At 36.0% G+C, this 27,923-nt stretch overlaps 1 protein-coding gene across 1 annotated transcript; it reads left to right on the forward strand.

The window, feature by feature from the left end:
* Window positions 1-1,476: 1,476 nt before the first annotated feature.
* LOC120327165 (limbic system-associated membrane protein-like) lies at window positions 1,477-27,658 on the forward strand. The gene is made up of 10 exons (XM_039393595.2): window positions 1,477-1,613; window positions 7,095-7,167; window positions 7,798-7,925; window positions 8,697-8,804; window positions 19,487-19,615; window positions 20,703-20,837; window positions 22,084-22,213; window positions 23,116-23,285; window positions 24,230-24,268; window positions 24,811-27,658. Exons 1-10 carry the CDS (start codon window positions 1,562-1,564, stop codon window positions 24,972-24,974), a joined length of 1,128 nt encoding a protein of 375 aa, XP_039249529.2. The 5' UTR covers window positions 1,477-1,561; the 3' UTR covers window positions 24,975-27,658.
* Window positions 27,659-27,923: the final 265 nt, after the last annotated feature.

The following is a 27,923-nucleotide window of genomic DNA, read 5'->3' on the forward strand; positions in this document are numbered from 1 at the left end:
ATTGTCATGGGTTCAAATGTACGTTGGTTCAAATGTAATGGAACCCCATAAAACACATTTTGGTATAGCTAAATGGACTGGGTGAGCAATTTGATCAATGCACTTGTTGTATGCTATTAGTTTGCAAGCTTGGAAAGTTTAGAAATGTATGAGATTCTCCGAACCCTGTCAACTGAATTAATAACAGATGGCCACTCGTTATTAGACCAGAGCCGATTACCGTCGTGATTGAGAGGCGGAAAATAATAAAAGTATTGTCATCGAAGATTATGAAACACACTCTCGTTTATTTGAGTTACGAAAATTGACGGCAAAATAAAACGGCAAAATCGTAGATCAAGACTTAATAGGCTAAATACTAGATAACGATAAGATGTTCAGTCATTAGAATTACTTCAAGGACGTTAGACGTTAAACTTGCGCTCGCAAATGTCTGGTCGAAAATCAGACGGCCGATCGGCAACCTACGACGACGGATCGCGCCTGGAATTACGTGACATTTGCGATGTTATTTGAGTTTGTTCTTTATAATAAAATATGATTTTATACCATCGATGTAAAAACGAGTTAACTAGTTGGCAAAGTCCCATATTCAGAAGTACAGAAAAATGAGGCACCGGTCATATTATCAATTTGCTAACAAATTCCAGAATTACATCTTTTGTTATAGAATACGTTCTCATAACGGGTAGAAACATTTAATTACGCCAGTTATAAGCACTATTAAAAAATAATAACAATAATGTATGTGTCGGCGTAATATGTGAGGAGCGTACATGTATTTTTTGGCATTTTATTTTGACTTCTGTTTCGGTGGCGTGGTAGAGAGTTTTATTATAAGTAATGCAATATGAACGATCATAGTTCAAACTGTAAACTATCATCGCCATGGTTACAGAAAGTAATTAAATCTATTTAGGAAAAATCAAAAATTATAAGCATGGTATAAATTCGTTCGTCGTCGTCGCGCGATTTATTTAGACAAGTATATGTCAATTTCACTAATTGTTTTAGCAGTTTTTTCTTGGGCGCTTTGTTTGCTGCATAGTTTATTACTGGTGTGTATCCATGAAGAAGGGTTTGAATAATGATAGGCTAATTTTGTTTAGTTAATTGAATACGACGATTGCAGTACTTTAAGATGAATTGTTTTTAAGTCAATTTATGAAAAATTTTGGTGAAATTTTTGAATTTTTGTTAAAGTTCTGATTCTTCAATCTTATGATGTTCAATATTTTTTCGTCATGGGGAAAATGTTTTGTGCATCATTGTCAATAAATGAAGTTTTCGAAATACTTTCTGATGCTATAGCCTTGTGTCCAAATGTCTTTTATGATAACCTATTAAAAGTGTGAGGGGGCAAAGGAGATCACTAACATAGGCCCAACAACCCAACAACGCTGTACATGGGATATATGATACTGTATACGTAAATTTGACTATGCTAAATGAAATAAAATATAATTTCTATTTGACAGGAATTTTGTAGTTGTAATGCCTTTATAACATTGGGTTGTAGAAGATTTTATCTTGAAGGCGGAGCTTACCGGAACTGTCAATCATGAAGTCATTGGAGCATATCCTTATCCTTGTTTTTGCAATCTTCATCTCAGGTAAAAAAGAATATTTTGCTTTTTATTGCATTAAATGCCACTAATTTTTTTAGAGGTATTTGTCCCCCCCCTGCCTATGACTTTCCAAGCTTATTTTAATTAATTATTGCAGAGAACTGGATATATACTCCAAAAATATTATCAATTTGTTCACAAATAAATAACTGAATAACTTAACGAAATATACCTATAATATAAAAGTATTCATTTTGTAATAGAATACGTCTAATAATTGAAAAAGCATACGTAACCACTAATACCAATGAAAATTATACATAGATTGTTAAGTAGGACTCAAACTATTCTGAAGACTTGAAAAGATTATTGAAGAGAGCGACTCATTCTATAATTGTGAGATTAGTGATAAGCTTTCTGTGTTCTGTCCACTTTATAGAAAAAACACCAAATATCATTGCAGCAGTGCTTATATAATTATATGAGAATATTCTGACGATACACGCTCCAATGAATCTTTATGGTGAAGGAACAGGAATGTTACTAAAATAGGCCATGCCAGAATTCCCTGCATAACAAAACAACCCAATTTTTATCTAATATCATTTTAGTGGCTCCCTAGAGATTGTGATATTGATTGTTATAAATGAGGATAAATTGTTTTTGTGTTTCCCATATAAATCCAGCTGTCTTGTTTTGATGGAAAACTAAGATGTTTAAATTTATTTCATTTGTTTTTGTTTTTGTAAGGCTAAACAAAAAAACATGAATATTCGTTCAGTGTGGTTGATTATAGGATAGGGTATATATTTATTCTGGCGAGAGAAAAGCCGATAACACGGCTTAATCATATGGTGAACCACGACTTCTCGTCCGGTATTATTATAAATTTGAACATTAGAAGCTTAGTATTATAGTCATCATACGTCTGAAAATTGTGTATAAAAATAATTGTCCATCAGAGATCACAAATATAGTTCTGAACGAAGCTGTGGAGAAGTGACCACCAAAGAAACGTGGAAAGAAGACTTATATTCAGATATAAGCAGTGTTTCTTAGATTCACAACAATTTTTTTAAATTTTTGGCCCGCTCAGCAGTTCTGCTCGCCATTTTTTGAACTCATGTCTGCTTGTCTGGTCATTTTTTAAAGAGAAAATGTGAAGCACTTTATGAAAAAATATGTTTCTTCATTAATCACTATGAGGTGTTATGACAGTCATTTTTTAGGAAAACACTATTGTTTATTTGAACGAAACATAGGTCTGAATTAGGCTTTAGACAAGGGACAGCAGGTTCAAAGTGTCACGGTAACAAAATGTTGCTACTATGGTTGTAGATGAATCAGAAGACGCAAAGATTCCGGATTTGTTGCTTATTGTACGGCAACTTCACAATTAAAACAGCATATAACACTGCATAAAACAGGGCACGCTACAAAACGCAGCCGACCGCCAGCGCAGTAGCCGGAGTAAGAGATCGAAAGACTATTTTTGCCTTACATGTAGTGAGTGGTCGAAGTCCAAATCCTACAAAACAGCATTGAATAAGGGTCAACATAACGGCCTTTAAACATAAATATATATATATATACACACAATAAAAACTTTAGTCCGCGATAACAGAGATATACCACTTTTGGAAGACAAACATCTTTTTGATTTTCATATTTTACCACGTTGATTTATCAAAAATAAATCATGATATAACCAAAATTTGGTAATTTAGGGATAGGGGGTCGCTTGCAATGCCAGTCAAATTCAATGCATTAACCAGTAGACCAGGTCTCGGCAACCTACAGCATGCGGGCCGGATCTGGCAATATAATATAATATGAGCATTATAATACGCCTGCGACGCTTCATTGAATTATAGTAACAAATTATAGCTGTTTTGTCGATTATATTTTTTACGCAAAAGAATTTATGTGTAGGCTAAATTATATTATAACGTAACGAAGTATATAATTCACAATTACTCATTTAATGAGCCTATAATTTGATTATAATTCAGACAAATGACAACAAAGCGCAGAAAAGTTGATGCTAAGTGCAAATGGTTTATTGGCGCAAAAAATATTCAAATGTTCAGTCTTCGCGCGCTGCTTAGAATTTAACTTCTGATCTGTGTGATAGAATGTGATTCATCGGTCATCCATTCAATTTTTAATATGTGCGGCCCGCCAATGACTTGCAACCTTTAATTTTGGCCCACGAGCGACAAAAGTTTGCCGACCCCTGCAACAGACTATCATGCCCACAATTTCATGTACCTAAGCGATAATACATGAACTGTCAAAAATCTATTTTGAATGTTATAAATCCAAAGCAAGGCATCAAAAATGGAGCTTAGGCCCCTAAATCATGTCTAATCCCATTATTATGCTTCAATCTCTCTCTCTGGGGATCAGGACACTTAAACAATTATTGATTTCTTTGTGGCCACATCAGACTGTAGGTTCCCGATTGAATAATTCTTAACGGGCATTTTTGATTGATTTTATCTTTGCTCTAATCTGACATCAAACAGCCAGAATTAATTCCAGTATCTGTATATGCTTTTGTTCCGCTTTTATTGATAAGGTGATAAGTGCTATAGCTATATTTTAATTTGCTTTGAAACCTCTGTAGCAAATTTTTTTTATCAGCGTTAATAAGGCCTTAATCTTCAAATCTATCTGAAGGTATTTAATGTAAAGGGCTTGAAGGATAGCTCCGAAGTCGCCAAACTTAACTGTGTTAATAAACTTAACTATATTTGCAGCATGGGTTGCACAGCTCGGGTTTAAATCTTATGCCCCCACTTCACCGAGAGTGTAATAAATTGGGTAAGAAATGCCGAATCAGTAAGATCACGGTCGTTTTGAATAATTGTTTCCTCTTGATATATCATTGGTAATCAGTAGTTGCTTGCATGGGGCGTTGTTTGAAGCAAAAAGTTGGAATAAACGCTGTATAAAAAATACTAAATAAATCAATTTCAGACAGACCATTCGATCCCTACATTTAGGGCTGTGAAGTGGGCGTTGTTATTTTCAAACTTTGTGGAGCAGGGGTGTCCTGCACACAAACTCTCTTGATTTTATGGAACGTTAAGCGCTCTACTCTGAACAAGGATAATTATAGACAAGCAGGCACTCCTCTTTTTTATCATATGTTTTCACTCAGAACAGAGCTCTGGGCAAGTGTTACGTAATTGGGTTCTTAATTTGGCCATGTGGATTTTTGTTTTGGTCAAGCGGTTAGAGCGCAGTGTTGGTGTTGCGTGTTACACATTCATTCAATTCCTTGTCCATCACTTTACACAAACAAACTGGTAGGCAATGCAAAACCGCAAAATATTCTTGTTCTCTTAAAAATAATAGCTCCTCACATAAGAAGTCTGTGTACCAATATGGAGGTAACTAATTTTATTCAGCTACTTTACATCAAATTGTGTAAGTGGACTGAAACCTATGGCCAGGGGGATATTCACTTGGCTAACACAGACAGTACCCGAAGTTGTAATAGAACTAAAATAAGGAAAATTAGAATAAAATTCTGGCCTAACCTTAACCTGGTACACATACTCTATGGGATTACTAGAGTGGCTACACGTACGGGGCATTGTTCAGATCAAAAAACACTGTTAAAAGATTTTTCTTTGGATGAGGTGCCATGCATGGGGAATGCAACAAAAAAGCTGGAAACCACCGAATTAAACAGTAGGCCGTATGCCCATCGTTTCCTTTTTATTCACTGATACATAAGTACCTAGCAGGTAAAGGACTAGACTTATCTGTGTCAGTATCAGAGTTGTACAGCTCTGATTCGAATTGAATGCCCACCTTACTCAAAGCGTAATGAACTGGGTAGACAATGCTGAATGTTCCAATGGGAAATGTTGCGGTCCTTCCCAAAATAATTGCTTCTAAACTCTGTATGAGGTACATAATGATCCTCTAAAATTGAACAACAGACGTTGTTTTTATTTATGGTGAGCGAGGAATGAAGAGTTTCAAAATCGACAAAAAAAAGGTAGGGAACCACTGAATTAAACAGTAAGCCATTATGCCCACTGTTTCCTTTTTATTCCCACATTTAATTTCATTCATAATTACTTCCCAGACAAATCTTTTTATTTCCCTAAAAATCAATAAAATCCTATAATTAAATCTCCCTAATTGCAACATTCAAACTTAAATTAAAGAAATAAAATCCATTTTGTTTTAAATTAAGTTTATTGATTGTTGCATAATAAGGTGGCTCAGGAATTCTTTTCTGTGCGAGAACAAAATTATGTCCTTGGTCACTCACTAATAAAAGTAATTTGTTTATGGGGTTCATTCATCTTATCAATGCCTTTACCATTTAGTGGGTAGAGGATAACTGGAAAAGGTCCGATATTGTTTAGTTATTCAGTGTTATTGTAGTACAAGTACATATTTTTGAACACATTATAATCTACCGTAGATAGCGATCGGAGAACGTTGACTTATCGATCTTGCGGTTTCGATTTCTTCGCTCTGACACAATAGGGACACCGCGTGTTCCATCACTATTTAATTAATAACTCGCTAATTATACGACATAAATCATCCAAAATCTATAGGCTTCTGGTCCGAGATATGATGAATGCACATGCAAAATTTGCAGCAGATCCAATCTCACTTTCGTGAGATGTCGCGTAACATACGAAAGTGGAACAAACAAACAGACAAATACCTATCAAAATACTTACCGATCAAGATCGATATATATCAATTCAAACTGTAAAAAGCCAGGGTGTGAGCCGCGAGTGGTACTAGCTAAGGATCTTTGAGAATTGAACAAATATCGGTATCAGCGTTTTAATATCAAAAGTGGGAAAAATAACTGTAACAATAATTTTTGGTTCCATTACATTTGAACCCACGACAATTGCACTTGTATACTATTGCACCTATGGAAATTTTTTTTGTTTACGGATATTTGAACCCATACTAACCCTAACCCATGGATTTTAGCGCTCTCATATAGATTGAACCCGCGCACATATACGGATGCAAATGTACGGTCAACATAATTTTTCATTGAGGATTGGGACTTTTACCAGTTACACTTCCCCCTCCCCTCCCCCCCAAAAAAATCATTTATAACCCTAACTTTATCATATTCGGCTGATTTATGAGTTTTTTTAATTTTAGTGAGGGGTAGCTGAAAAAGGTTTATTATTTCTGTGCAAATACGAAAATATGTTTATAGAAATTTGAGTTACTGTTTCCAAAATTGATGGCTATTTAAATAGTAGAATAACAAGTTTGATTTGTGACAATTTGCTATTTTTGAAATTACGTCATGAGGTTGTTGAATTTTTTTATCACTGTAAAGTGTGCATGCATTTGCAAAGTGACCCACAGTCATATTATGAAATGCAATCAAATTAAAAATATTCAGGAAGTTCACATCAAATCCAATTTGTCTCAGACATCCCTTCTTATCCGCAAGCCTATTTTAATTGTATTTGTATTGATATTCTAATCTAATAATTGTGGTAATTTATTATTCAGAAATCTCAGCTGCCAAATTTGTTAAATCTCCGACAGAAATAACAGCAATTGAAGGAGGGATGGTCATGTTGAGGTGAATATCAATGAATTTGTTTTTCTTTTGGTAAATTTCACTCTAAACAAATCTCATGATAATCATCTACTAATACATGGCTAGCTACTACTTTTAGGAAAAGGTTTTTGGGGTGCTCCCAAAGTATGTGCACCAAGATGACGCACAACCTGAATTCTAACCTGGTACACATACTATGTTCAGGTTGTGCGCCATCTTGGTGCACATACTTTAAGAGATCCGATATTTCCGCCCATGGTTTGCCATTTGGTTAAGTCACATGATCAACTTTCCTTTGAGGGATAAATGATAATAAAAACTGCTTGTGAGAGACTATTAACTGAATGACTAAACCAAATTATGGAACCTCTACTTAGGATATAAAATAAAAAATATTAAATATATATTTTATATTTGGTCGCATTTAGCAGGAAAATGGTTTTTGCAAATTGAATAAATTTTTTATCAGTTATTTTATTGTGCCATGTCCAATAATAATGAAAAAGCCAACTAGTAAAGGCAAAAGATTAAATATAGCCAAATTAAATAATACCTGGCCACAAGGAAATGTTCTATTACCCTTAAGGCGGCTACAGTCTCAGTCTTAGGAACCTTGTACCAGTCTAACTTTCCTGTTATGCTTTTCTACAGATGTCGGTTCACGGATGGCAACAGTAGACTAAGACGAACATGGACTAACGGGACATCAGTAATTTATGCTGACGCGACAAAATATTCGTTCGATCCGCGGATAACGTTAGACGTGAATAATGCTCAAGGTTTGTTTGTTTTTTATAACCATTCGAGTGCCCAAATAGTTTAAACTAGGCTCTAGACAAGCACCTAATAACATGAAAGGAGAGAGCACAGACAAATGGTCCTTTTGGTTGCCTTGCTTGTGCTGTGACCCTATTATCTCAAAGTGCACCATACGGAGTCCCAGAGCTCAATGAGAAACTTCGAGGCTAGGCGAGATATTCGTTCACTTATTAAAATACTGAATAGTTTTTAAGTAGCCTACATAGCAGCAAATATATCCGAGTCATTAAATAAAGTCATTTTAGTTTACTCAGGAACATTATTCGGTAACTAACAATGTGTTTTTTGTTTTCTTTTTAATCACAATCCCATATAGGAAAATGAATCCCATAACGTTTAACCTCATCAATTATCAGTAGTCCTGTTAAACTGGTAATCCAAAGCCCAAGAGTTACCGTAATATGGTGGGAGTTGACTTTGAAGTCTGTATGGTTGCACTCAAAACAAAATAATATGTTGCTTTCAGTATAGGTTTCTGCGAGACTAACTCCCAATCCTTCCTCAATGCCTTTGCGCTAGCCGATCCGTATGTGTATAATGCAAGGATGCTGTAGCAGGAAAATACCATATTATGCAAAAGCAATTCATGACTCCAGCTGCACAGAAATACATTTGTGTTAGTTTGCAGCATGGACTCTTGAATTGGATAATTTGTTGCTTGTTACTATTTTTTGTTACTATGAATGATTTTTGATGGACAAAATAACCAATCTCTCTCTCTCTTTCTCTAGAATATTCAGTCCAACTGAACAGAATCACAGCTTATGACGAAGGCAAATACACTTGCACACTCTACCATGGAAGAGAGATGGAGATGTCAATCAATTTGAAAGTAAATGGTGAGTTAGAGCCCAGGGGTTTCTTAAACTTTTGGTGTTACGTAGCTCGTGAAGCGGTTGACTATTATTTACAAAGCCTCACAATATACTTATAAAAAATAGACATTTTTATTTAAAGATTAATGTCCCTGGGTAAGCTAATATCATTTTATTTAATAATGATCGGATTGTATTTGAAAAATATTAAGTATTTTTATAAGTGAACAAATAGCTCGTCGAGGCGGAGGTTTCTCTCACTGAGCCTTGGGGTCTGTATGGAGCACTTTGTGAACCTAGAAGTTACATGTTTAGTTTGCTAGCCAGTGCATCAAAGGCGTCTTTATCTATGACTTTGACCTCTTGGCCATGTTACAGTGTCATATTCTTGATTGTGGTGTCTGGTTTTATGGATACAAAGTGGACCAAAATATTGTTTTGGAAACTTTTTGTCATTGATTTGGGACAAAAAAAATCACTTCTTTTTCACATTTTAAGCAGATTTTGCTTTCTAATATAAGTTTTGAAATTTGTTATAATGACGTTTTAAGCCAAAATACATGGCTGGCACAGAAGGCCTCATCTCGAAAAAGATCAACCACATAAAAAGTTGTTTCTGCTAAAATTACCACACTATATTATTGACAAAATTTAATATCTAGCGTATCAAATTAAATCAATCTGATATCATTGAAACTGATATTATATCGTACTGATAGTTTTAATAGCTGATATGATTTCTAACATGGAATTCAATATTTTAATGGCTGTTGGACTTGTGATCAAGTGTATACTTAGTTTGTGATTTCCATGGTGTGTGCAGAGTCTATTTACAATTTGAAATATTCATTAAAATAATTTGACTCTTTATGACTCATGGATGGATATATTAAATATTGAATAATGAGTCCTGCAATATGACAAGTTTTTTTATAAATTAAGCAGCGTGATGACTGACGAGTCCCCGAAAATATAAAAATAGCTGGGAAAATATGAGATTAGAGTACCAAAAATATGGCACTGTACCAAAAACGTTGCATTCTAGTGCCGAAAATGTGACATTTTACTGAAAGTGTGAAAGTTTATTAACAAAAATGTGGCATCATAGTGCCGAAAATGTGACATCATATTGTTGAAAATGTGGCAGTATAATAACAACAAAAACGTGGCATCATAGCATCAAAAATATGTCATATTTTATGGTACCAAGGGGGAAGTGTGACATGTACTCTGTGATGGCAAAGAAACTTACAATTTTTTGGAACATAATCTTCCTCCCTGCATTGTGCTAACGTGCCTTGTAGATAGAGAAACTCGTATTATCTTTATAATGATTTCTTCCAATTTCTGTTGAAAATGAATTAATTTGGAATATATTTAGTACTTTGTATTCGATGATATTATTTCATAATGTATTCAGAATAGTAAATTTTGTTCAATTTTGTAAGTCATTAGCCAGTGTGAAACTCGTGAATAAGTGATAAGTGAATTCTTATGTAGATGGAGGAATATGTCTACCCTACATCAAATACTTACTCCAATCCAGAGTATATCCAATATCTTATATTCGATAATATTATTCTATAAAGTCCGCCGAAGCAGACCATTGGGCATTAAATTCTCACGGCTACCAGTCCTCACCTGAAAATAGAGATGAAACTCATAAAATATTAATCAAATGAGACAATGTTTAAACATCCCACATATTTATGATCTGTTAAGTGCTTTATCTTGTTTTCAAAACCTATTTAAGTAGACATGCATTATGAATTAGGTTTGTATTTCTGAATGAAAATGGTTATGTCAACATTTTTGATATTTTGGAACACTTTTTTTCAAGGTTGTTGAAGGTTTTCTTCTCATTTTAGTAATTGTCCCTAATTTAGATTCACAGAGATTTCTTTTTTCTTTCTGAGGAACTTTTATTTGTTCAAATAGTTTAAAAAAATCAAACAATACCACTTAATTGAAGGTACAGAAGGACAACATCCAATCGTACTTGGCTAGGCCTTGATACTTCTATTTACCGAACTTGAGCAATATGTTAAAAAAAATACTAAGAATAATTCAATCATGAAATATCAGATGTATTCACGATTGGATCATTCTACAGCCTAACTTGGAAGTTAGGGTGCTCCCGAAGTATGCGAACCAAGTTGGCGGACATCGGAACGTAACATGGGTAACAGGTTAGGGTTAAACGATAATTTTTTTCCAATTTTCCTTATTTTAGTCCTGTTATCAGTTCGAAGACTAGACAAGAGCCTCCCGTAGTATTTATACCTAAAATTATGGCCTAACCCTAACCTAGTACACATATTACATTCCGATGTCCGCCGATATCTTGGTTCGCATACTTCGGGAGCCCCGAAGGTAAAAATTTCAAACTCCTTCTTTCTCCCACTTTTGATAAATCCTGGCTACCCCCCTGTGTAGAAGCCAAAAGTCTTTGCAAATATTTTCAATTCTAAAATACAGGAATACACACTAACCAACAAGTCAGTTGCTTTATTCCTGGGGTTCTCAACCTGGGGTTCACAAGAAGATTTCCAGGGGTACTTGGAAGGCAGTCGAGTTTTTGTGTGTTGCTGTTTTTAATGTCCTATATCACTACCAGAGGAAAATGTGTGCCACTTGAAACATAGATTTTCTCTGATCTTGCGTTGTCGCGATTGTGACGCAACAATGTGAAATTCACCGTTTTGCAGACAAACTGAAATTTCTAAGACAGCGTTCTTTGAGCACTGGAGAACGCGATTATGCTTATTGAAACTTGGGAAGATTTTAAGAATTCATTCATTAGGCAGACGGCAAAGACATTAATATCAACGCGACGATTTAATTTAGTTACCTATGGTCAATAAATTGTTGTTGCAACAAATTGTTAGTCGATATATCACGATTTTGTTCGCTGCCTGATTACGGGGGTTCGCGTTGATTGTTTCGTCACTCTGGGGGGGGGGTACTTAACAGAAAAAAGGTTGAGAACACCTGCTTTATTTCAATAACTGCCCCCCCACTCATTATGTTGTCCCTGACAAATTGTCAAGATGGCCAGACCCCCAAAAGTTTGAATGAATAAAAAGTACATTAATGATATATCAATCATTTAAACTAGGAATCACATTCATTCACATAATCATATCTGTCTTACATGCAACTGTACTGTAGACTGTAGTAATATTCTTATTAATTATTAATGACACAATATCAGGATTATAACAGATATAATATATCTTATGACTTCAAAATACAGAGTGTTCATAAAGGAATTTTCTAATTTTATTATGAAGTCAGTTCTCAATATATCTTAACCAGGTATGTGTTATTTTGATTAGAGATGTATCGGTATTTGTATCAGCTAAATGTAGGCTGATATTTCCAATGTATGTAGCTTTTTAATCCATCCCCACTATTTATCAGCCAACTTGGCTCAACTAAATTGGCTTTTTTTGCTGCCAAATTTTTACATCATCATTTTTAATACAACATGGCTATTATCAGTACATCTCTAATTTTATTCAGTGTTTATGCAAGCTATTTTACTTCATTTAATACTCCTTCAATTGCGCAAAGCACATCAAATTTTTTCACTGAATTTGATACAGGACTTCATAAATAGTCTGTATTGTAATATAGAATTTAATTCTGTTTACGGCACAAATTGAGTCTTGTATAACTCTCTGAATAAAGCATTAAACAAGTAGTCGTTGGTCACAGATACCAGTTCTGACATACAGAACTTATGTTTAATCTACATTTTCGTCAATTCTTTTTATATCACAAATCACGTTTACATCTCAACCATCCTCTCGGTCTCTCTGGTTGGGCGGTGGGTCAAAACCCCCCATTTTAAAGTGAAAAAAAATTTTTTTTTTTTGTATCATACTTAGAAATTTTTCATAGCTCCGAGCAGTGGCCTAGCCAGGGGGATGGTTTTGCGGGTCGAACTTCCCCCCCCCTTTTGAAATGTAAAAAAAATAAAATTATCTTTCTGTATCATTGATGCTTTTTAAACCCCTAAGACTAAAAACACGCATATTCCAGCGTTCGATCGGACCAACTAGCTGTTTCGATCTAACCTGGCAAATAAAAATTTCCGAACCCCCCCCTTTGAAAATTTCTGTCTACGCCTTTGGGCCTCCAGGTGCTTTTTTGACCCTCAAGACCAGTGGTTCTCAACGTGTGGTACGCGTACCACTGGTGGTACGCGTGAGCTTTTCAAGTGGTACGCGAGCAGATTTGAATTATTGCAACAATTAACCTTTCAGTTGGCTAAGATGTGTCGGCAACGCTTTATCTTCCTTGCTGTATATATTCGCTGAACAGCGTTTATGGATGTTTCCCCAAGCATCAGTTTTCTCGTTTATTTCCGTAACTATAACCAATCAGCAATAAGTCAATAATGACGCAACACGTAACAAATGCAATTTCTGCACTCAGCCGCTCAGACACTTCTGTCGCTCAAACAGATATTCAAGTATGGTTGCAAACATTGCCTCGTTTTTGTAGTTTTGAGTGATATTTGTCAGTTTTCAGTTGTGTTTCAAGAAAATAATAGTGAATTAATTAAGTTAATTGTCATTAAGTCTTCCGCGGAGCTTTACTTCAGTTGCAGTACCCAAAATTGAATCTCGCAAATGCTGCGATGGACAAGGCTAAACTTAGCTATATCAGTACCTGCAAACGGCACATGGTTGATTAACTATAATAAAAATTATGGTTTCAAACACGTAAACCAGTTTATATGCGCCAACACACCAAAACACTCTCAGAATAAGCATAAAGTTTGCAATAGTAAAGTATAAGAGTAATTTTTCCGGGGTCAATGGTCGGGGAAACGTCCATGGCACTTTGCGCTATCGGTCCTTGTCTTTAGAGATCGCCCTCGCCCGCTATTGCCCACCTTAAATGAAGCGATATGGCATGTTTCTTGTTTGTTTTGCGTGTTACGCCACAAAGGATGTAGTGCCACATTATAAAATACACCTTGCGTCTTTTTCCCCAGGCCAAAAAAGGAGCTTTGTCGGTGGTACGCGGCCATAATAAAAACAGTAAAGTGGTACGCGTTCAGTAAAAGGTTGAGAACCACTGCTCAAGACACTTGGAAACCTACGTATTCTAGCCTCCGGTCCTCCCCACCCACCCACAGATTAATCTATTAACAGGCATGATCGCATTCTAATTTCCCACATTCATAATTTCTCAAAATTGGCAAATTGTACTGTGGGACATAGATTCAAATCAGTCAAAATCCTTTGCAAATACTTCAAATAAACATCAATATTTTGATATCATCTTTATTCTAAGATTAACGCCAGTTCTATTCATGATATTTCTAGATTAATAAGCAAACAGTAGGTCGTAGCCAACCCAAAATTTTTCAAAGTTCAACTGTAGTCCAAAATGGTGTTGAAATGTCTCACTGCAAATGCTGCTTTTTTCGGGGTAGGGGGATGGCAAGAACCTTCTTAGCTACGCCTTTGATAACATTTGCCAAATGATTGGGCCATCTCACCGACTTTTTCTCCTCAGAATGAATATGAAATTCTTTATTATTAAGCTTTTTGCCAATTCTATTCACATCACAAGTAATCGTTTTAATTTAATTTGTAATTTGTCCCTTTTCTCATTTTCAATTAATATTTCATGATGTTTGGTCAGCTTTTACAACAAGTAACATCACATCCTACAACAATGTTAAACAACTCCAATATTTTCGATCAAAGTTGAGTGAAAATGGCTTATCTATAATTTTAAAAGTTGTGTGGAGAGAAAATAGTGTTTAGTGGAAAAAAAGGGCATTGGACGGTACTTATGTTGCCATAAAAGATCTTTGGTTTTTGCCCCATGCCTATCACCTCATCAAGGGTGTAATAAAATAGGTACTCTCGTAGTGTGTGTACCAGGTTAGGGTTAGGGCATAATTTCATTCCGATTTCTCTTATTTTAGTTCTATTACCTGTTCGAGGACTGGCCGTGTTAGCCAAGTGAATATACCCCTGCCCATAGGCTTCCGTCGCTTTACACAACTTGATGTAAAGTAGGCAAACAAAATTAGTTACCTCCATATTGGTACACACCTGGAGTGCCTCGAAATCTTTACATCTTCGTAAGGAATAGCAATTTAATCACACCCTAGGTGAGGTGATGGGCAGAAAATTTTTTGCAAAATGTCTGAGATGTATTCATGAATAACTGTCCTGGTCCCCATTTAATCATTTTTTGTAAAAATTTAATTTTCAAATGACAAAGGAATTTTGATAGCAAACGTGTTCTGGTGACACGCTTATCACATAAAATATAGATAAGCTGTCAAGGTGTTGTGGACGGGGATTAATATTTGATGAGAATGTTTTGAGACGCAGATAAATATAAGCAAAGATGCATTAGCATAATTGGGGTCACAGGAAGTGATGACCTCATGATCCGCAGATTAAGATATTATATCATTTACAGGTACCGGTAAATAAAAAATAATATTTACTTTACAGGGACAACGTATACAGAATAATTATCATTTAATAATTGGTTTTAACTGAATCGGCTGAAACTTTAGAAAGCTGTTTCAAGAAAATGTGGGAAATGTATATTTAAGCGGTTAGTTTAAATAGTACCGGTACCTATTTTTTTGTAATTTTCAAATAAAAGTTTTGCTTCGTTGTTTTAAAACTCTTGTTATGTAAACACAGAATGTTTGGCCTCGGATACGTTGTATATGGTAATTGGTATGGATATTGGTAAATATGGTAATTACTGTTCAGCCTCATCCCTACCAGCCCAGGCTGCTACAAATTGGTAGTCAATGCCAGGATGGAAATATTCTGGCCATCCTAAATATCTTCACAGTCCCTTGTTTAGACTGAAACATGTTGAAACACCTCTGTTTTTATGAGGGAATATACCTGATACTATTAAGATAATATCAAGATAACTATGAAATTTATATCAGAAGCCAATATATTATGAAAGCCTCCTGCCCCCTTGTGTGGAAACGCCCCAGTTTTTTATAAAGCAAAATATAACACTAAGTGTTTTTCAAGATAACTATAAAATCTATATCCCACAGTCCTTCAATAATACTTATATAAAACTTTTAAATCAGAAGTCAATTTATTATGTTAGCTCTGGTCTAGTAATCCATGTAAGTTAGACAGACTACAACTTCATGTACAAGGGATTTTAGGGATTAAAACAGAGGTTTAGCAGGACTAATGATGATTAAAAATGTGACAGATGCCAGTTTTATTGATTGAAAACTCATAACTTATGCTAGACATTGTAATGATATTGATTTTTTTTAAACTATGGGAACATTAGATTTATTCCGGTTGAATTATAGGAAAAAAATGAAATTATGAAATAGGGAGTTACTTTACTGCTCTGAACAAAGCCCTGTACAAGTAGATATCCAGAAGCCAAGATTTGCTATAACCAATAACTTCCCAATTTAGGATAGGATTAACATATTTATCCCGGGGGAGAGGAAAGCTGATAAGACGGCTTATCCATATGGCGAACCACGGCCTCTCGCCCGGTTACCATTCCATGTCGGATATGGGATTAGTTAGTTACTTGTTTTTCGGAAGCATGGACTTGATGGTGGAGGAAGCCGTAAGCGACCAGCGGTTATGTGAACCACCCTACGGCGGCGAGGAGTCCAGCAATCCTCTCGCACATAACCATCCTGCATGGGATTTGAACCTGCGAACCCACGCAGAGTAATTAGAGGTGCGGTGGCGAGCGTATTCCTAACGCTTAGCACAATGAGCCACACCGCCGCGCCAATTTGTCAAAATTTGTAGGGGTTCACTTTCACACAATCCCTTTGAGTGAGCTTTTATTCCAAGTATGCCTACATACTATTAGGAAGACATTTATTTGATTTTAGAATACTAGAATTTTTTTAGTTCAACATCGTTTGCAATGAGTTCATGATTTACCATATCTAGGATTTTTACTGATATAAAGAGACTATTTTTATTAAGGGTCTGAGTATCCCCAGTTTCGCGCCACTTACCCAATTTAGTCACGCTCTATTTTCTTTCAAAAATTCTAGCAGTACTTGATGTTTTCTTGTGAGAAACGAACTACTTAAGAAGTACTTGAAATATTTATTATTCTAAGAAAAAAATAGTGAGAACATCGCAATTATCTTTCAAAATTTAGGGGATAAGAGCCACTAAGAGAGGTGTTAAGTGTCCAAGAGATTATGCACATAAACCGCCAACTCTAATTATGTGTGGGCGGCGTACTTTTATTTAAAAATTTGCTGTAAACAAATTGATATATTTTAACTTGAGTTGGAAAGTTGTAACTTCAAGCAACCATTCAAGTTGTAAAGTTGGTACTCCCGTAGTTTGTGTACCAGGTTAGAGTTAGGCCATAATTTTGTTCCGATTTTCATTATTTCAGTTCTATTACGAGTTCGAGAACTGTTTTTGTTAGCCAAGTGAATATACCTTCTGCCCATAGGTTTCTGTCCCTTTACACAACCAAATGTAAAGTGGGCGAACAAAATTAGTTACCTCCATATTGATACACATACTTCTGGAGCGCTGTAAAGTAAACATGAGTTGTAATGTTTTGTTCAAAGCAAGGCTTTTTACTTTTCAAAATTTTCCATCCATCTTCATTTTTCTCACAGATATGTATTATTTTATAAAGGTGGAACCGCCAAATTCCGATGACTATATGTATAGGCGTGCGTCTAGGTGGGATTTCAGATTTGCTATGGAAAATGTATTTTAACTTGAGTTGTGAAAATCTAAATTTAAGTTTTCTCAAAGTATGGCTCTGTAATTATTGAAGTAGCTTGTCTTTTTTTTCTCACAGATATGTAGTATTTTATAAAGCTGAAACTGCCAACTTTAATTATGCGTGGGCGACTCAAACATTTGCTATGAAAAAAGATCATATATTTTAACTTGAGTTGTGTAATGTAAATATTTGTTTGCCCAATACTATGGCCCTGTAATATTCAACTTCTTGAACAAAATTAACAAAGTCTTTTTCCGCACATAAAAGTGCTGAATACAGTTATCTGTAGATGACTTAGTTTTATCTCAAATTTACTATGAAAAAAGTCTTATTGCTTACACTAGTTTTTTAATCCTGTAACTTTGTGTTTTTGAATGCAATGCACATAATCATTCCCACATGATTCGAACTGGCAAACCCACACAGTGTAATCAAAGGTGACCGTACATTTGAACCCACGTACATTTGCACACGTATATCCGCGGGTTCAATCTATATGCGGGTGCTAAAACCCATGGAATAGGGTTAGTATAGGTTCAAATATCCGTAATACCAAAAAAATTCCCATAGGTGCAATAGTATGCAGGTGCAATTGTCGTGGGTTTTGGTTCATATATATATCAAACGATGATACATTACGTTCATTTCAACTAAACAAATTAATGTCCTTTAACAAGTTAAATGCGTGATTAAATCTAAAATTTCTAACGAAATTATTGTATTATGAAAGGCGAACTGCCTTATACGGCGCACAATTGATTTTTGAGGAAAAATGTAATGGAACCTAATCAGAGGTGTGGTGGCAAGCGTATTCCTATATCTTAGCACGATGTGCCACGCCGACGAGTCAATCTACTCTTATAATTACATTGCGTCTTGATATGTATGTTCACAATCAGAACTGTGCATCTTGAGACAGACCATTGAACCATTTATGGAGGAAGCCATTGAAATGGCAATTGGAACAATACATTCGTTTCTATTTTTTCAGCAGCGCAACAGCCTTCTTCGAAAGAGGTCATTTGAATGAAAATTGATACCATAATATATCAAACTTATGCTGGCGCCCTCTATATTGAAATAGTCAATTATTTGAATAAGCAATAAATACAGACTAAACAAACATTTATTTTGTTCCTTGAAATGTTATTATAATCCAGACTCAAGTTGTCAAAACTTGGATTTTATTGTTGATAATATTTTTGATAATTTGCCATATTTCTTCAGACAGGATGTAATAAATTGCCTATAAGTCAAGAAGAGTGGTTGCCAAACTGTGCGCCATCGTGTTTTGCAAATTCTTGCAAACATAGAAGTACTTGACTATATATCGGTGGATATTTCATTAGAAAGCCTAACTATGATAAATCACATGTCTACTACAAGCAATGTTAAACCGGAACCATAGCCAACTGTACCATACGATCCGATCATAAATAAAATTATGGCCTAACCCTAACCTGGTACACATACTTCCGGAGTACCCTTTTACAAGAACCTAATATATTTAAAACGAAATCTAGGGCACCTAAATTGTTGAATTTGGCCTGTGCACATTTTTTGGACTTGCGAGCAGTTGTCCCTCTAAGGTGTGCGCGTGTGCGCGCGCACACAGCTTTCAGAGGCCACGCACACGCATAGATTTACTGCGCACAGACGTATTTCGATGTAATGTAAAAATGTGCTCGGTTGGCAGGTTGAGAAAGTTTGTTGTTGGCCCACTTATTACCCGGTTAGAACGCCGAAAAATTCTCCATTGGTTTTTGCACAAATATTAGTCATTTCCAAAAAAGTGCGCACACACCAAAATTTCTGCGCACACATACTACAAAAAATTAGAGGGAACATTGCTTGCGAGGTACCTTTGCACTCATAATTTCTTTAACGTAAACACTGTTACACCTTTTTTTCACAATACAATTTTTATAATTTTTTTTTTATTCTAGTACCTGCTCGTTTTACATCTCAAGTGTCTCAAGATCTTATTCTTGATGAAGGAGGAAAAGGTGCATTAACATGCATGGCCACAGGAAAACCGGAACCTAAAATAACATGGAGACATTTAGTGCCGTCAGGTAAATCACTTTTTGAGATATACATTGTGAATGAGACTCGGTGTTTTGAATCGCATAGTAAATTATTCTCAAGTGAGCATCCAATGATGCGCGAAGTTATCCATTTAGTCAACCTTTTCTCTGTCAAGTACCCCCCGAGTCACGAAACTATCAACGCGAACACCCTGAGTCACGAAACAATCAACGCGAACCCCCAGTAATCAGACATCAAACTAAATTGTGATATATTGGCTAACAATTTGCTGTACAACTGCCAAGCCGTGCATTTCACATTGTCGCGTCACAATCACAACAACGCAAAATCAGGGAAAATGTACGCTGAGTTTCAATTTGCATTTATTTTCCTCTTGTAGTTACTTTCTTTGTTGAAGGATATTAAAAAAAAGCAACACACGAAAACTCGACTGTCATCCAAGTACCCCTGGAAATCTTCCCAGGTTGAAAACCCCTAATTTAGGGGTTGGAATGTCTTGATAATCAGCAAGCCCATTTTTGTTTGCAGACTTTAGACGATTGCACCATATGGGTTATGTGCACCATAGCTGGTATATTTCTGTATCATGCATTTGTAGCTTGAAGCGCTTATTAGACAATCAAGACTGGGAAACTCTTGTTTTCCGAACCTGCTAGCTGTTATGGTCCAACTTGGCACTTTGACATTTCAGGCAGCTCTTTTGAAATCTCTTGGCTATGACCCTAGACCAGGGTGGTCCAAGATTGGCAGCTCCGCGGGCCACAAAATTACTTTTGCATTGTTCGCGGGCCACAATAGTGCCAAGAACTTTGCTCGTTCAACTTCGCTAGTTGCCTCAACAAGCCATAACACTAGTCAATTCAGTGACATTAGTGATGCAACAATATGTCAAAAAAATTTTTGTTTGATTTCATGACGAAACAACACGAAATACGATTTTTTGACTCCTCTCCGAATGTGACGCGGGCCACTGATAATGAAGCGGCGGGCCACTGCCCTAGACAAAGGACCACTATTTTGGGAATAATACAAATCTTTATCCTTATCCTTTATCCATCATAGTTTGACCCAATGTTCTAACCACAAGTCACTTACTCAATTCTATTATTTTAGCGGATGGGAACAGAGGTACCGGGCCACATCTTCCATTGAGTGGGATAACTCGGGAAGGAGCCGGTATCTATGAATGCACGGCTGATAACAAGATTGCTGCTCCTGTAACTCATAGGATCAGAGTCATTGTTAGATGTAAGTACCTATTGTGGATCATTTATCATACATGGCGCGGCGGTGTGGCTCAACGGGCTAAGTGTTAGGAATACGCTCGCCACCGCACCTCTAATTACTCTGCGTGGGTTCGCAGGTTCGAATCCCATGCAGGGATGGTTATGTGCGAGAGGATTGCTGGACTCCTCGCCGTCGTTGGGTGGTTCACGTAACCGCTGGTCGGTTACGGCTTCCTCCACCACCAAGTCCATGCTTTCAAAAACAAACAATACAGTAAAAACTAATCCCATACCCGACTTGGAATGGTAACCGGACGAGAGGCCGTGGTTCGCCATATGAATAAGCCGTCTTATCGGCTTTCCTTTCCCCCGGGATAAATATGTAAATCCTATCCTATCCTAGTTTTTAGAATGATCGAAAAGGTTAAATTGGTTCTGATTGCACCAAGATTTTGAGTTGGAGTTCTCTGCCTAACTGGAAAGTTTCACTTTTTTATATTATCCTAAATTATACTTTTGAATATAAAGTACAGGATCTTCATCTGAAAAGTTGCTTTTTTCTTAAGTAGTTGATCGTTTTTGAATTTTCAGATGGAAAAAGAAGGCTGTTACTTTTATTTTTCTTTCCAAACTTTGTTCTATGGGCATAATATTCCATCCAAAATTTTTCTGGTTTCTATAATTCACAGCATTCACCATTCAATACGATTTGGATGCTGACATTGTGATGACCGTATTAGTCATTTTATATTTTGAGCTCATTTACTTGAGCATTAGTCTCTTGTGATGGATATTTATTTTCCTATTTATACTGGTAAAGAAGAAAACGGGAAGTAGGCTTAAATATTGTTGATTGTTTCAATAAAAAGGCCAAATCAATCTAACGCATATCAGAAAATTAGCGGTGGCAATAACAATTTTTCATTGTTATTCTGAGGAACACAAAACATGACAAGATGGCATAAAAACTGCATCTGATAAAAGGTTTCAGTAAGATACGGGAATAGCTTCACTAAATAGGGAGAAAGTCAATTACAGCTCCATATATCCCACACTCAAAGCAATTTTCTGTTTGAAGATTTGATAAGAAGCATTTCTCATAGCCGGGATGATCTTACACAACATTATTATTAGTCTAATAGTCACCCAAAGGGTCCAGAAAACTATAACTGTACCGGGAAACCCTGGAATGAGAAATTTTATTGACTTTTCTCACCCCTACAATCTTGTCCTATCCTCGAGTTATTGTATTGCTTATTCTTCCACAGATCCTCCAGAACTAAATATGTATAAAACGGACAACGACGTCTCACAAGCTCTCGGTCAAGAAACGGTTCTGCAATGCACGACATCTGCTGTACCAGTGCCTTCTATAACATGGCATCACTCGGGATATGTGTAAGTACTCCACCTCCCTATCGAGGGGATGAATTTTGAGGGGATTTTTAGTGGCTCGGCAGTGTGGCGCATCGTGCTAAGCATTAGGAATACGCTCGCCATCGCATCTCTGATTACCCTTCGTGGGATCGCAGGTTTGAATCCCATGCGGGGATGATCATGTGCGAGAGGATTGCTGGACTCCTCGCCTCCGTAGGGTGGTTCACGGAACCGCTGGTCAGCGATTACGTGAACCACCCTACACTAGTATTGTTTACATTTATAGTGTTATATTATTTCTGTACATAATATTAAACATTCAAACTGTGCAAAATCCACTTTGCGAGTTATGTCCCATTTCACTAGATAAGGATATTTTAAATATTGAAAAACAATATACGGTATATGCTCGTTTTACCGCCCGATCTTGATAAGGGCCTGTTTGAATAGCCACCTGTGTGAACCGAACTTAAAAATAAATAAGGGCTGGTGCTTGAATACCCGCCCAATGTAAAAGCTGATTTCTCAGTGGTAGAGAACAATAGGAAATAAGAAGCGCTTTTGTCACAACACCGTTGAATTTTACTGTATTTTTTGTGTATAATTTTACTTTAAAAATAACAAGCGCCCGTGCTTGAATAAAGGCCGGTTAGAATAAGGGCCCGGTTAGCTTAATTTTGTTAAAAAAATATGGGCCCGGGCTACAAAACGAGCAAATACGGTAGTGAAAAAATATTACAGTTTTTATTTGTAAGGGCTGAATGAAGTGTTGCAAAATATACGCAGGTAGGAATTTCCCAAATAATCTAAGGATCAATCCTGGTTCAAAGTTTGAACAAGAGACATCAAAGCATTACAGTGGCATTCTTACCTTTAACAATCTAACTCAATAACAACAATAATCTAACTGTATAAACTTTTAGATACGAAGGTAAAAGACCAACAAACCGGATTCGTGTTCTGAATATTAAGCAAGGGAACACTGTGACTTCCAAACTTATAATCAAGCAAGTTGCGCTCGATGATTTCGGAAATTTTGTCTGTGTTGCAACAAACAGGATGGGAACTATTAATACCACTGTCGTATTAAAAAGTAGGTACCAGCCAATAATGACCAATGGGTTTCCTGGATTTGTATTTGTAGGATTTTTATATCTGTGCCAGGAGAGAGGAAGCCGATAAGACAGCTTCATCATATTGCACACAATGGCCACTACTAGAGAAATATCACTTTGTATTTGATGTAATTCAGGATAGGATAGGATTTACACATTTAACCCGAGGGAAAGAAAAACCAATAATATGGTTTAATCATATGGTGAACCACGGCCTCTTGTCCGGTTACCAGTTCATATCAGATATGATTAGTTAGCCAGTTATTTGTTTCGGATGCATGGACTTGATGGTGGAGGAAGCCGTAACCAACAAGCGGAATGTGAACCACTATACCATGGTGAGGAATCCAGTAATCCTTTCGCTCATAATTATCCCAACCAGGAGCCCACACAAGATAATTAGAGGTGCGAACTCTAAACTTGGCGCGCGGTGTGGCTCAACGGGCTAAGCGTTAGGAATACGCTCGCCACCGCACCTCTAATTACTCTGTGTGGGTTCGCAGGGATGCAGGGATGGTTATGTGCGAGAGGATTGCTGGACTCCTCGCCGCCGTTGGGTGGTTCACGTAACCGCTGGTCGGTTACGGCTTCCTCCACCACCAAGTCCATGCTTCCGAAAAACAAGTAACTAACTAATCCCATACCCGACCTGGAATGGTAACCGAACGAGAGGCCGTGGTTCGCCATAAGGATAAGCCGTCTTATCGGCTTTCCTCTCCCCCGGGATAAATATGTAAATCCTATCCTAACTATTAATACTATTCTTTATCATCATATTACATTTATTACACAAGCACGCCTTGTCTGTTATGAGCGCTAATCTATACTTACATTACTTTGAACTTATTGACTATTCCAATATTAGGCCTAAATATTTAAGCACTAAAATTATTTAATTAATACAACTATTTTGCTATTTCAGGGGTTATACCAGAGGAAACAAGGCCACCGCCCCATGTTGGTAAGTTACATTTTATTTTGGATTATGATTCATTTAGTTTATTATTACTTAAGTATGTTGATAGGTATTTGTCTGTCTGTATGTCTGTTTGTTTGTCTGTTAGATGAACGCGATATATCAAGAAGGCGAGGTTGAATCTGCTCCAAATTTTGCATGTGCATTCATCATATCTCGAACCAGAAGCCTATTGATTTTGAACGAATTATGTCGTATAATTAGCGAGTTATTAATTAATTAGTGATGAGACACGCGGTATCACTATAGAGTCATGATTCGAAACCGCAGTTTTGATCGATAAGTCTTCGGTCTCCGATCGATATTCTCGTTGTTTATTTCTCAGTTCAAATCAACCTTTGTTTAACTAAATAAAATGACCACCTCAATTTCAGAAAAATCCCAGCTAAATTCCAAAAGTATTAAATGCCAAAAAAGTGACTCCTTGGCACCGGTAGACTTATTTGGACTTGACTATAACAGACTTGGTTAAAATGATATCTTGGCAGGTCAGAGTTCAAAGGTTAAAGTTCTCTCTTTTTTCACAGTGTTTGCCGGTTTTCAAAACAGAGCAAATGGTCAGAAATCAGACAAAGAAGATGGGGATGGTAATTCAGGGAAATCTTCAATTAAAATTCAAACTTTTACCAAATTATTCGCTATTTTTTCACCACTTTTAGGACTAAAAATTGTTACCATGTTTCATATTTAAGCGTATTTTTAATTTTTTTGTTCATTATTCGTTTTAAAACATGATTTCAAATTTATTTTGGAAAGAGAAAAGCTGGTATGTGGGGCTTAATACCAAGACAAACCACGCTCTCTTGTTTGGTTACTAGTCCAGTCAAGGTTATTGTAAGTACAGTACGTTATTGGATCTTTGCGCACATAAAGAATTATCTGCTACAAGAAAACTAACCTCAAACTAAGGTAGGGTAATCAACAGTAGTTTGAATCACACTATTTCATTTTTCCAAGAGGGTTGGGAGAGCCAAGCTAATGGGATGATATATTTATAATACTCACCGTCAAAAACAGTAGATTCCAAATTTGAAAATTTCAATTTTTCAAAATTAAATATTTGAACCTTGGGTGTCGCTGCTAGATAACTAGCTTTGGCTCCCCGCGACGTCCCTTCCCCAATAAAACTGTGGAATTATCATTTTCTCGAAATTTGTGTTAGATTTTTTACTGACTGGAAAAAATAAACTTGACTTCACTCGTCTGGTTACTAAGTTAGTTTTGGACTTGTGACCCCCAGATCCCCTGTGAAAATATCATAGTTATGCTGTCTAAGAATTAAAGATATCACAGTCGTTTTACTTCAATTGCTCTAGTCATGGTGATGTGATGACCTTTGCCCACGGCCTCCAGAAAATCGCTTCGGGGCCCTCTAGTGGAACCAGTCATCACTGTTTATTTTACCTTCTATTTAGCGTAGTTCATATGATTCTAAATTCAACATGACATTCTGAACTATTTTTCACTGTAAATGTTTTATCATTCAATCGCTATCCTGTTTTTCATTCAATATTGCTTCACTATCGTATTTAAGTTAACATGCCCACCTTGCCTCATAAAACTGTATTATGATTATGCTATATTCTTGGCACTATGAAATTGAAACCTAATGCTCCCATTGAAAATTTTTAAGGAAAATAATCAAATCTTGCTTCATAATATCTAATAATAGTACATTAGTACACTTTACTGAACTTGAAATTCATTTAAAACTGTTTTTTCTCATTATTGCTGTATCATTACTGTATTACAACAAGACCATCATGACCTACGTCATTTCAAATTCAGATTTTCTCTCCTTATTCTAAAAACCTTCTATATTTTCAAATTGTGCCTTTATTAATAGGCATTGATTTTCCAGCGCAGAGACTATGACCAAGCTGCCATTCATATGTGAGAATCTGCAATTTGTAAAAGAACTGGATCTCTCCGTTTTTATATTGCAAATACAATTTATTAAACAGATTAAAGCTCCATTAACTCTCTATTCTCAGCAAATGGATTACATCTTATAACTTTTGAAAACTAATTTTACTTATTTTTCATTTTACATTATTGCAGTACCATCACTGTATTGCAGAAAAACCATGACCAAGCAAAGATTTTTTCTATTCATCCTTAGTATTTTTGCATTTTTCATTCAATCTTCATTAAAATATTTGATTCCTAGCTGTTTTCATGTTTAGCATAATTCAATTTAAAAAACATCAAATATTCCAAATTTTCACAATTATGCTCTAGGCAAGGCTCTGCAGAAGCTGTTATTGATGTGAAAAGAATTTCTGAAAGAACCAGAATGTTTCAAATGATGCTACGGTTCATCATCTTTTCCAATATTAGAAATGGAATTCTAGTTGAAACCTCTAAAAACGATTTCAATCATTTTTTTTTCATTTCTCATTTTTGCAGTATCATCACTGTATTACAGCAAAAGCATGACCAAGGTATTTGGAAAATGTCCCAAAATACTTTTCTTTCTATTCATCTGCAACTCTCTCAGACCCATTTACGCATCTACAAATTCAATTTTAATAAATATAAACTGATTTTTGGATGGATTTTTTGATGCTCCCGAAGAATTCGTATCAAGATTGCGCACAACCTGAACATAGTACGGGTACTAGGTTAGGGTTGTTCAGGTTGAGCGTCATCTTGGTGCGAATACTTCCGGAGCGCCACTTTTTTTTTGCGTACAACTCAGTTTCAAACTATCCAATATTCCAATGCCCATTTTTTAGTATTGCAGTATTATCACTGTATTGCAGTAAAACCATGACTATGCCCTTTAAAAAGGTCAAGAGGCTTTTTCCCCCTCATTTTCTTAAACTGTTTTATATATCAATTTTTAAAAATATACATAAGCTTCTGCACGTTTTACTGTTTGACATAACTCGAATTAAAATATACCCGATATTCTTATTTTTTCACTTAGAACAGTGGTTCCTAAACTTTTTGATATCGTTCGTTACCCCTAAATTGAATTTCCAAAAGCTCAATTACTCCTCACATAAAAAAAACAGTAGTCATATCGTTATCACTTTTTCTTTGATCAACAATGGTGATAATATTAACACTACCTATTGCATATTCTGATTAGAATTTATGATGCTATACTGTAGCCCATTCTCGCCCAAAATCTGTAGCCGAAGGATTGGTATAATGCCCCTACGAAGTGTGTGACTAGAAGACTAGGCTCATTGACTATAGATGCGATTTTCCGCAGACTATTCAAAAGTACGGAGTTACAAAAGAAATTGTTAAACCGTGAGCGTCTGGATTACCCCCTGAAATTGCCAGATTACCCCAATTACTCCCAGTTTGGAAACCACTGACTTAGAACAAGAAGGCATCAGGCATCAGCCTTCGATTTAAAAAGACTATTTACTATGGAAAAACCAGAACTTTCGAAATGATCCTATGGTCTATTATCTTTCTTATTATCAGCAAATGCATTTCATCTAAAAACTTTTAAAAGCTGATTTAAGTCGTTTTTTTTTCATTATCATCACTGCATTACAGCAAAACCATGACTATTGTTAGGTGTAATTTTTTCTCCGTTTACCAGAAGTTTTCTCTATTTTTAAAGATAGTAACTAATAGGTTCTTGTATAAAGCGCCTTGTTGCAGCAGTTGAAAGCGT

The sequence above is a fragment of the Styela clava genome, chromosome 4 (assembly GCF_964204865.1).
Source record: "Styela clava chromosome 4, kaStyClav1.hap1.2, whole genome shotgun sequence".
In the NCBI taxonomy this organism is placed as follows: domain Eukaryota; kingdom Metazoa; phylum Chordata; class Ascidiacea; order Stolidobranchia; family Styelidae; genus Styela; species Styela clava.

Coding starts and splice junctions, on each gene's coding strand:
- LOC120327165 (XM_039393595.2), top strand. CDS start 1,562: ATGAAGTCATTGGAGCATATCCTTATCCTTGTTTTTGCAATCTTCATC. Junction 7,168..7,797: donor GGAGGGATGGTCATGTTGAG/GTGAATATCAAT, acceptor GCTTTTCTACAG/ATGTCGGTTCACGGATGGCA. Junction 19,616..20,702: donor GAGACATTTAGTGCCGTCAG/GTAAATCACTTT, acceptor CTATTATTTTAG/CGGATGGGAACAGAGGTACC.